Raw genomic sequence first — 10,224 nt, forward strand, 5'->3', positions numbered from 1 at the left:
AGAGAAAGAGATGCAGCTTTTGAGCAACAAAGAACAGTTTTCTTGAAGCCGGAGCAATTTCATCTTTGAGCATTAAAATCAACATTGACTGTTGATTTAACTTTTTTCATGCAAGTCCAGTTAAGTATGTCTTTAGACCCTCTTGTTCATGATATCAAGAATAATTCTTTTAAATCTCATGATACCTCTAAATTCGAATTCAAGAACAACCCACTCTATTTCAAAGGACTTCTATATGTTCCAGAAGAAGAAGCACGTTTACGTGTTCTTCAAGCTCGTCACGACTTCCCAAGAGAAGGACATTTTGGATACAGTAAGACATTGGAGCTGATATCTAGGGATTTTTGGTGGCCTCAAATGTGGAAGGTAGTCAAAGATTTTGTACAATCATGTGATGTTTGCTCAAGATCAAAAACTCCTCGTCATCGACCTTTTGGACTTATTCAGCCATTATCCATTCCAGAACAACCATGGTCTTCTGTTTCTATGGACTTCATCACAGATCTTCTAATTTTAGATTCTTTTGATTCTATATTCGTGATAGTAGATCGTTTTACCAAGATGACACATTTTGTACCATGTACAAAATCTATCACAGGTGAAGAAATAACTAAGCTCTTTTTTGACAATATCTATCGCTATCATGGATTATCCAAGGATATTATACTAGATAGGGGAACTCAATTTGTATCAAGATTTTGGCGGACTCTTTTCAAGATTCTAAAAATGGATATAAAACTATCTTTGGTATTTCATCTTCAAACTGATGGACAAACGGAGCGTGTTAATCAAGTTTTGGAATAATATTTAAGATGTACCATTAACTACCAACAAGATAATTGCACAACTCTTTTGCCATTGGCAGAGTTTGCTTATAATAATATAGTACATTTTTCTATAAAACAAACACCTTTCTTTGTTAATTATAATTATCATCCATGACTTGATACTTTTGACTTTTCAAAAGTTGATAATCATGTTGCGAAAGATTTGGCAATTCATTTGAGAAAGCTACATGCAACGATGAAGGCGCAGTTAAAAGAAGCTCAAAAACAACAAAAAGTCAACGCGGATATCTATCGAAAGGAACAACCACCTTTCAACTTAGGTGATAAGGTATGGCTACTTTGTCGCAATATCAAGACCACTCGTCCTTGTGACAAGTTTGACTATCAAAAGCTTGGACCATTTTCTATTTCTACACAAATCAATCCAGTTGTATATCGTTTACATCTATAGGAGTCAATAAAAATCCATCCAATATTCCACGTGTCTCTTCTTGAACCATAGAAGATAGTGGACATACCAAAAAGTCGGCAAGCTCGACCTTTTCCTATAGAAGTGGACAATAATGAAGAGTTTGAAGTAGAAGAAGTCCTAGATATAAGGTTGTGTCAAAATAAATTAGAATATCTTGTCTATTGGCATAGATATGATATTAGTGAACGCACATGGGAGCCAGTTAAGAATCTTGCAAATGCAGCAAAGGCGGTGGAGGCTTTTCATCGACGAAATCCATCAAAATCAAGATAAAAACCTTCTTTATAAAAGAAACAACATTTAGGTAAGATAACATTCTACTTTCAATCTTTGTTTGTAGCTTCTTTGTGGTTGTGACCCTCACGAGATGGAGAACCAACAACTACCAAATTCGACTCAAGAGCCTTCATTTGCTAACCTACTGGATGAGACATTACGATTGTTACAATCTTTAAGACGACGCAATCGTGATGAAGATCTTCAAGAATGACATGTTCTTCCTCGAATAGATGGCAAGATACAACGTATTTAGTATCACAACTTGGAAAGGGACTCCTGATGTTTGGTGATTTTACTAGAGGTAGGAACAACTTTTGATAGTATTCCAAATGTTCTATTGGAAGGAAGTTATGAAGGCCTCAACAATAATCAAATAACTGGGTGGTCTTTCCGCCCTGGTATGGGACACTACCGATGGTTGAGAGGCCCTAACAATCATCTTCAAAGAGAACAAAGATCAAAATATGTCGTGAATACAATTCGTCGCATCATAGATTTCTTCAACATATAATGACCACTCTTCGTAGAACTTATCCATAGAAGGGAGGGTAATGTCATGGACATATTCATGTAAGCCAGTAATTACATATATAAATAGGTAGAAGTAAGTAAAAGTAGATAAAAGAAAGATAATTCTATAGTATTTAATATGGAAGCTTCTTAGAAGCTTTATAGATGCTGCTTTGACTTTATAGGTGTGTTTAATTGACTTTTTGGATTAGAAATGTGGTAAACAAGTTGGCCATGTGCCACACATGTTGTTAGCTTCAAGACCAAGCTATCAATGTGGCCCACATGTAGAAAAACTTGCCTTGTAAGTCAAGGCATGTGTCCTACAAAGTCAACACATATTGGGGGTCCTATAGAACGTTGCCACGTTGTCGGGGTAGAGAGAGTTTGCCTCAAGAAAATGCTGAGCTTCTGGCTGTTACTAATTATTCAATCAAGCTTGAAAATAAGGGAAGCCCTTAGTTTATATATAAATTTTCACTTTTGAGTAATTACACCAAATACACAATCCTCAAGTAATCCACAACTTCCAAAATCTGATAAAATCTTCTAAAACCTTGTTTATTCTTATGTGGAGATTTTTCCAAACTTCAACACCTCATATCTCCTAATCCGACCGTCCAAACAAACTCAAATTTTACATAAGGTACTGCTGTATTCTTATTAACTTCTACAAGAAATTTCAACCGCAAATTCATTGCAGATCTTGAGATATCTTGAAAACCCTAATAGTCGCTTTAAACCCTTGTCTTTATACATCTGCGTGCAATTTTCTTCATATCTCACAAAATATAAGCTCAAACGCCACGAAATTTGTATGTATAGCTTTTTAACACAAAAATTTACATTATCCAAAAGTTTTAGCCAAAAATTCATCCGAATACTCAAGTTATGGCTCCAACCATTACTACAAACAAAACCGCTTACTTACTACCTTTGATTTGGAAGCGCCGCCTTCAACTCCTTACAACTCCTTCATATGAACTCCAAATGCAATAATTCTTTCATGAAAGATGTAGGTCTTGAAATCACTGATCCATTCACACCTTCCGATCTTCAAAAGCTACTGTTAAACTCCTCATACGCTCAAAAGAGTAATAGTATATCTTAAATAAACACCTTAACTTCAAACGGCTATAACTTTTTCATCCTAACTCCAAATCCTCTAATTTTTGCACAAAAATTGTACTCCAAATCCTAAACTTTACAACCCTAACTTGGAATCTCCGAATGCATTTGAAAGAGGAACCATAATCCCTAATAAGGCCTCGGGAAGCCTCCTTGAAGCCCATTGGGCATGGTATTCGACTAATAGGGATGAAGTTCTCCATTCCTTGCCTTCATCCGACCATGCCTTGCTTTCATCCCTCTCAATTAGCTTCTTACTAGTTTAGATTTTCATCCTTAGGTTTCCACCTTCTCCCAAGGCTTCATACTAAACATTTAGGTCCTATATATATATATATATATATATTTTAATGTCAAAATCAAAAGAAGTAAAGAAACAAAGTAAAGTTTCTTATATCAACTCCTTTTAATTTAATCTATTAGCCACTCTAACACACATCTAGATTTATCAACATATAATATGTTTTAGCTAATTTTTACATACTGTAAGCATTTACACTACGACAATGTAGCTTCTAGTTAGATAATATATAGAGAGACAAGAGTGAAGCCTTCTTCATTCTTGTCAACTCCTTTCTTGTTTTGAGTTTAGTTTCAAGAGTCTTCATGTTTTCTAATCTTTGGTAATAGCCATTCTAGTTTCTCTTTTAATATACATACTTGTTTATTTATATTTTATTACCTTTCTTTGAATGAAGACTCACTTGTCTGAATTGCTTTTTCATCGAGTTCTTATCCTTGACACGCTGTATATGTTGATGATCTTAATCTAGTGGGTACTACATCTATATCTGTTACAGCTACAAATCTACTTATACGTGAATTTGAAATGAAAATGCTAAGAAAAATAACTTTCTGCATTGGTCTTCAAATTATGCATCTAATAGATGGTAGCATTTTTCTCTGCCAATCAATGTATATTAGATGAATCTTTCGAAGATTTAATATGATTGATGCTTATCTATTGTCTACACCAATGGTTGGACGTGGTCGTGATGGTCATGATCCATATCGTTCATGCGAGGAGGAGGAGGAAATATTGAGAGACCAATATCCATACCTCACAACGGTTGGAGCACTTTTATATTTAGCTACATCTACAAGACCAAATATTATATTTGTAGTTAGTGTTCTTGCAAGACATATTGCACGTCCAACACTACGACATTGGAATGGCATCAAACATTTATTACGTTATTCAAAAGGTATTGAAGACTTGGGATTATACTACACACAATCCACAGATCCAAAATTGATTGGATATTGTGATGTAGGATATAAATCTGATATTGCAACAACTAAATCTCAAACAAGATATGTATTCTTAAGACATAGAACTGGAATATCATGAAAATCAGTGAAACAAACAATAACTGCAACTTCATCCAACCATGCAGAAATTATTGCCTTACATGAAGTATCTCGAGAATGTATTTGGTTGCAATCAATTGATAAATTCATTCAAACAACCTGTGGATTTTCATAAGATGATTCTCCAACTATCTTGCATGAAAATAATAGTACTTATATTACACAGATACAAGTTGGTTTCATTAAAGGCGACATGACAAAGTATATTGATCCAAAGTATTTTAATTATACCCATGACTTGATTACTGATCAAGCACTTATAATTAAGAAAATTGAATCTACAAATAACCTTGCTAATGTCTTCACCAAAGCTCTCCCATTAAGCAACCATCGTCGACTTACTTATGACATTGATATGTGGCAATTTGCTCTTCTTGAATAAGAAAATTAATGAACTCTTTAAATAATTAAAGAAAATAATGTACTCTTTTTCCTTCATCTATGGTTTTGTCCTTAAATAAAATAAAATTTTCCTAAATAAGATTTTAATGAGACAACAATTGTTGATCTTGCAAGATCATAAAAAAATATAGATCATAATTCTATACAAATTTTATATTATGTAAATATTATGATGAGTGAGGAAGAGTGTTGAAATCATTAAATATAGCCAACATTCTCCACAATATTTATTGTAAAATACAATAAATACTATAGCTATAATATTTAGAGTCTAATGGAAAAGTACTGTTTATCCTCTCCTCTTTTCCTCTTCTTGTGTACAAGACACAACCAGATCAATAGTTTTTTGTGTGTGAAGCTCTCTCTCCTTAGAAACCCTCTTGTGTGTGTATGACTTACTATTACTCTTTCTAAACATTCTCAACAGTTCTCATGGGAATAGATCCAGACTACATCTTTTGGATTTATTGTCGAATTGCCGCAGTGACGATATGGTTTTATGGTTACAACGGCCCTAAACCCGGTGGCTTACATCCGATAATTGCGGAGGCGAAAGGGTGCTAGATCCGATTTCTACGGGTTCTCTCATAGTGATCGATTCTTAAGAATTTTTGCAGTGTGATTGCCAAAATCGTATCATACATCTCTTGGGGAGTATAATGCACTAGTTTCTACCCATTTTGGCAGTATGGACGAGATTCGAGTAACTGGCGGGGTTAGAGCACGGACCAGTAGTGACAACACTGTTGTCCGCGACACTGACGCGGGACCGAGGAATCTTAGTGTAGAACACAACACAAATAGATATCCATAGATAGTGAATGCCACCACAGATAGATATCCATTGCGTAGTCACCAGTCTAAACCACATCCCACCGCAAGCCAGTCGGAGAGACGGAGCACAAGTCGCACGAAAGGCGCCGACCGGACACAGCGCGCGGTGGCCTCAACAAAACGTCGAGCAGGCGCAACAGGGGAGCACAAGGGACAAGTCAACATCGAACAACATGCTGATCCTAGAAACCAAAGCATGGGCTATCGGCGATCAAGGACGTCTCTTCTTCTTCGCCCTTACCCCTCCATGCGAACTACCGCTAGACTTCATCACCCCAACGGTGATTTCAGAAACATTAACACAACACACCGATACATCCACTCACAATGACAATGGGAACGCGCGCATCCAGGAAGCACGTTAACCTCAATAATGGAACCGATTTCTCTCGCCTCCTTGAACGTTCGATGCTTGGGCCGTGGACTAGCTGGCGTCAGGAAAAGACGCAAGATGAAGGAGTTATTTGCGAGAGTAACCCCCAGGCCCGACATCCTCTTTCTGCAAGAACACAAATATTCACTCGAGGAATGTCAAATCAGAGCACAAAAAGTGGACTTCCTCCGCTATACCTCTCGATGGAGTGATACGAGGTACTCAGCCGCCCGTGACTCTTTCACAGGCGGCATAGGCATGCTACTATCAAAAAAGCTGGCTGAACAAATCTGTGAACATGGGGTTATAGACTCTGGCCGAGCTCAATATGTGACACTCCAACTCTCACACAACCTCAAGCTAGGCATCATTAATGTCTACGGTTACAATGACACAGGCAGTAGGGCAAGCCTATGGAAACGCATGCGACGACACCCGCTCCCCCAGCACACTACATAATGGCGGGAGACTTTAACTGTATCGAACAGATTTCCGACAAACAAGGTGGAGCTGCCACCACCGGCCGGGGTCAGAACGAAATCACGGCATGGAACGACCTTACACTTTTCCTAGAACTCTCCGATTGTTTTCTCAATGGGCATTTCAGGAAAGTTGGCAACAAATTATTTACTTGGGATAACGGTCGCCAAGCCCCACAAATGGTCTGTTCCTGCATAGACAGGATTTACCTCCCAACCGCGATACACCATCTGGGAGGCCTCACGGGCATATGGAGCTCAATGCCCCATATATCCGATCATGCTCCCATTTTCGTCAAACTAAATGCGGATCGACCACCACCACCTAAACCAATTAGATTCAACACCCACCTTCTGAAAATTCCGGAAAGTCGAACTCTCCTCCTGCAAACCTGGCAACAAACAATCAGGAAATATTCTACCCAAAACAGGAACAACCGCGTTGCGGCGGCTATCCAAGCTGTCAAAGTAGTCAGCGATTGGGAAACGAAAACGAAAAGGAGGAAGAAAGATTGGTCTACTGAATTCGAGAACCAATTCTCAGCAGTCTATGAGGCTGAGATCACGCTCCAGAATCAATGGAATGATGCAGAAGCCCGAAACAAACTGGATGTAGCCCAAAGCAACCTACAACGGCTCCGACAAGGGAAAATGGAAAAGAAATATGATCATAAACTCGCCAACTGGATCCGGGTCGGGAATAGATGCAGCAAGGAATTCTTCGAACTGCATAGTGGTCAACGCCGATCCACGATCCTTAAGGCGCAAAATGCTAACGGACGCATACTCACCGACCCCATCGCTATTTGCGCATACGTCGACAACTATTACACTTCCCTGTATGCAAAAGACAACAATTGAACACAACGACTCAGTCCAAAGTGAATGCTTCCGTAGCGTCCCACGGAAGATCTCGGAGACACAAAATACACGCATAACCCGGCCGCTAACTCTGTCGGAAGTTCGACATGCCAAACAAGCCATACCTGCCGACCGCGCCACAGGTCCCGACGGAATCCCGGCGGAATTCTACCACGAATTCTTAACTGAAATTTCGACGGATCTCTTCGAACTCTTCATAGAAATCTTCAACTCCCACGAACTTAACCGGGAGTTGAACACGAGCAAGATCGTACTTCTACCCAAGCCGGGCGACCTCACCCTCGTAACCAACTTAAGACCGATCTCACTTCTTGACTATGTTTACAAGGTTTATGCTAAACTACTAGCAACCCGAATACAAGAGTTACTCCCTTTGTGGATCCGCACCACCCAAACCGCCTTTGTGCCAGGCAGATCAATCTTTGATAACATCTATACTGCATACGAAGCAATGCACTGGGCCGAACAAAGCCAATAAGAACTCATCCTCCTCCTATTAGACTTCGAAAAAGCCTACGACAGAGTTGGATTTTCCTGCGAGAAACACTTCTCCACATCGGTTTTGACAAACGATGGGTCGACCTAGTGATGACCCTCTATGCTAATGCCTCATCAACGGTCTGTCTCAATGGGAAACTGGGAACAAATTTCGCCTTTGAGCGATTCGTAAGGTGGGGCTGCCCCCTGGCGCCATACCTGACCTTTTTGTTGGGGATGTACTCAGATATATGTTATACGATAGAACCCGCAACATCGAAGGACTTAAACTACCGGATGACACATTCGTCACAAACCTAATGTTCGTCGATGACTCGGCACTATATTCTATCTAGATAACTAATCAATATCTGAATGACATTACAAACTCCATCTAAATGGACCCATCTGATAACTATAAGGAAAAGGATTATTATCAACTCAGGCTACGGATTCAAAAGATACTGGTAACGAAAGCACCTAAGAACAGTTATAAAGTGGGAACATAACATTACTATCATGCCTGCGACAAGGAGCGGAGCAACTCTGTTGTAGCTGAAACTATTTTAGCGGCAATCAATTACATTTGATTGAGAGCATGAGTTCATTGCCTTCTGAAAATGTAAAATAGTATAAATTTCAAATTGAGCAGTGATAAAATCTTCACAGCGATCACTTCGAGCCAAAGACTTTGAATCATACTGCTGGTTTCGTCAAAGTATCTCTGCCTTCATTCAGGGTGCTATCTCTTCTTAGACTACCGCAATCAGAATCACAGGGAAAAATTAATTATCATTATTGAGGTTGGCTTGCTGGCTGCAGGTATCGCCAATAAGCTTGTGCACGTGAATCCTTGAGATATAGGAATGCCTAAGCTAATGACCATGCAAGACAGTGATCAGAAGAAAGACCGTCCCGTTCCAGGCATGATAATCTCATTAGATATTTCGTGACTAGAGATTAAGACACAGAAACTCTAGTGCATGCTTCTAGAACCCGCAAACATGACATGTGAGGTAGTAACCTCCACACAAGAGTTTGACAATTGCGTTACAGAGACCTCTCACTTGGGTACGTTTTTTAAGGGACTCAAAATCTAACCCTAAAACACCTTCTGCTATGAACAAAGATAGGAAAGCACTCTGCAACAAAGCCAGTATTTCGCAATAGCAGTCTGCCTGCCTGTGGACAGAAATCCTGGCAAGTCCAATACACGTTGACACTCCCCAGATCATCATCTCCGACACCTTGCTCCATCTCACAAGTCTTCCTCACTCCTGCTTCACCGACGATTTCTCTGCTTCTACACTAACATCCGCCCTGCCAAGCACCGTGATACCCGCAACAATCAAAGCAGCACCCAGCAGCCACTGCAAATGCGCAGCTTCACCGAAGAGGAGAAATCCCGCCAAACCGGAGAGAAGAAAGTTGGCTGCGAAATTGAACACCGTCGCTTGCAGGGACGACAAACGGTTAAGGCTTCGAACATATAGCGTCCACATCATCACGTTGCAAGCAACGACGCATATGTAACACGCGAGTCGAAGCTCCCATCGCACCTCCGGCGATGCAACCTTGGCGAAGATGGCAGCCATGGCTGCTGCACCGCCAGCAGCCGCGGCCAGCACCCTGCCTCCCGCGACGCGACTCCCCCTCCGAGCCATGGCTTCAATCTCAATAACAACAACACACTTCTAGTGCAACAACACTCACACATCCAGCGAGAGAGCGAGCGAGAGAGCTTGTTCCAATGCGAAGATGGAAGAAGGAACACGAAGCTTTCTAATGCTCACAATCCATAAACAAAACAAAGCGGGTAATGTTGGTGGAAACATTGAAGATTAGGATTTGGGGTTGGAAATTCAGGGTGTTGCTGATTTCATCACAATTATTCCAGTCTACCATTTGCATTGCTTAGTATAGTGCATTTTATGGAACTCTCAAATATACATTTGTGAAGACTATACATTTGATTTATTGTAGCTTGCATTAGCAATGTTGAATAAAGTGCATTAGTTTAGGGTAGCTTGTGGTGGCATTAGCAAAAAACTAGGACAATATGTGGTAGATAGCAAGTTGTGGTGGCATTAGCAAAAATTATCATGACATTAGTACCATACAAAATTATTGATTTATAATATTGCTCACATGTAATAACTTCTTAGAAAAATTTGATGTTATGTGAATGTTATGTGAACAACATTAGTATTCAACAAACACAAGAAAAGA

At 39.7% G+C, this 10,224-nt stretch overlaps 1 protein-coding gene across 1 annotated transcript; it reads right to left on the reverse strand.

Moving 5' to 3' along the window:
* Positions 1-8,893: 8,893 nt before the first annotated feature.
* Positions 8,894-9,802, reverse strand: LOC112285406 (uncharacterized). The gene has a single exon (XM_024526209.3). It carries the CDS (start codon positions 9,657-9,659, stop codon positions 9,267-9,269), a length of 393 nt encoding a protein of 130 aa, XP_024381977.1. The 5' UTR covers positions 9,660-9,802; the 3' UTR covers positions 8,894-9,266.
* Positions 9,803-10,224: the final 422 nt, after the last annotated feature.

The sequence above is a fragment of the Physcomitrium patens genome, chromosome 8 (genome assembly GCF_059467195.1).
Source record: "Physcomitrium patens ecotype Gransden chromosome 8, ASM5946719v1, whole genome shotgun sequence".
Lineage (NCBI taxonomy): Eukaryota > Viridiplantae > Streptophyta > Bryopsida > Funariales > Funariaceae > Physcomitrium > Physcomitrium patens.

Bases quoted from the DNA above. Each gene is read 5' to 3' on its own strand.
- LOC112285406 (XM_024526209.3), bottom strand. From the start codon at position 9,659: ATGGCTCGGAGGGGGAGTCGCGTCGCGGGAGGCAGGGTGCTGGCCGCG.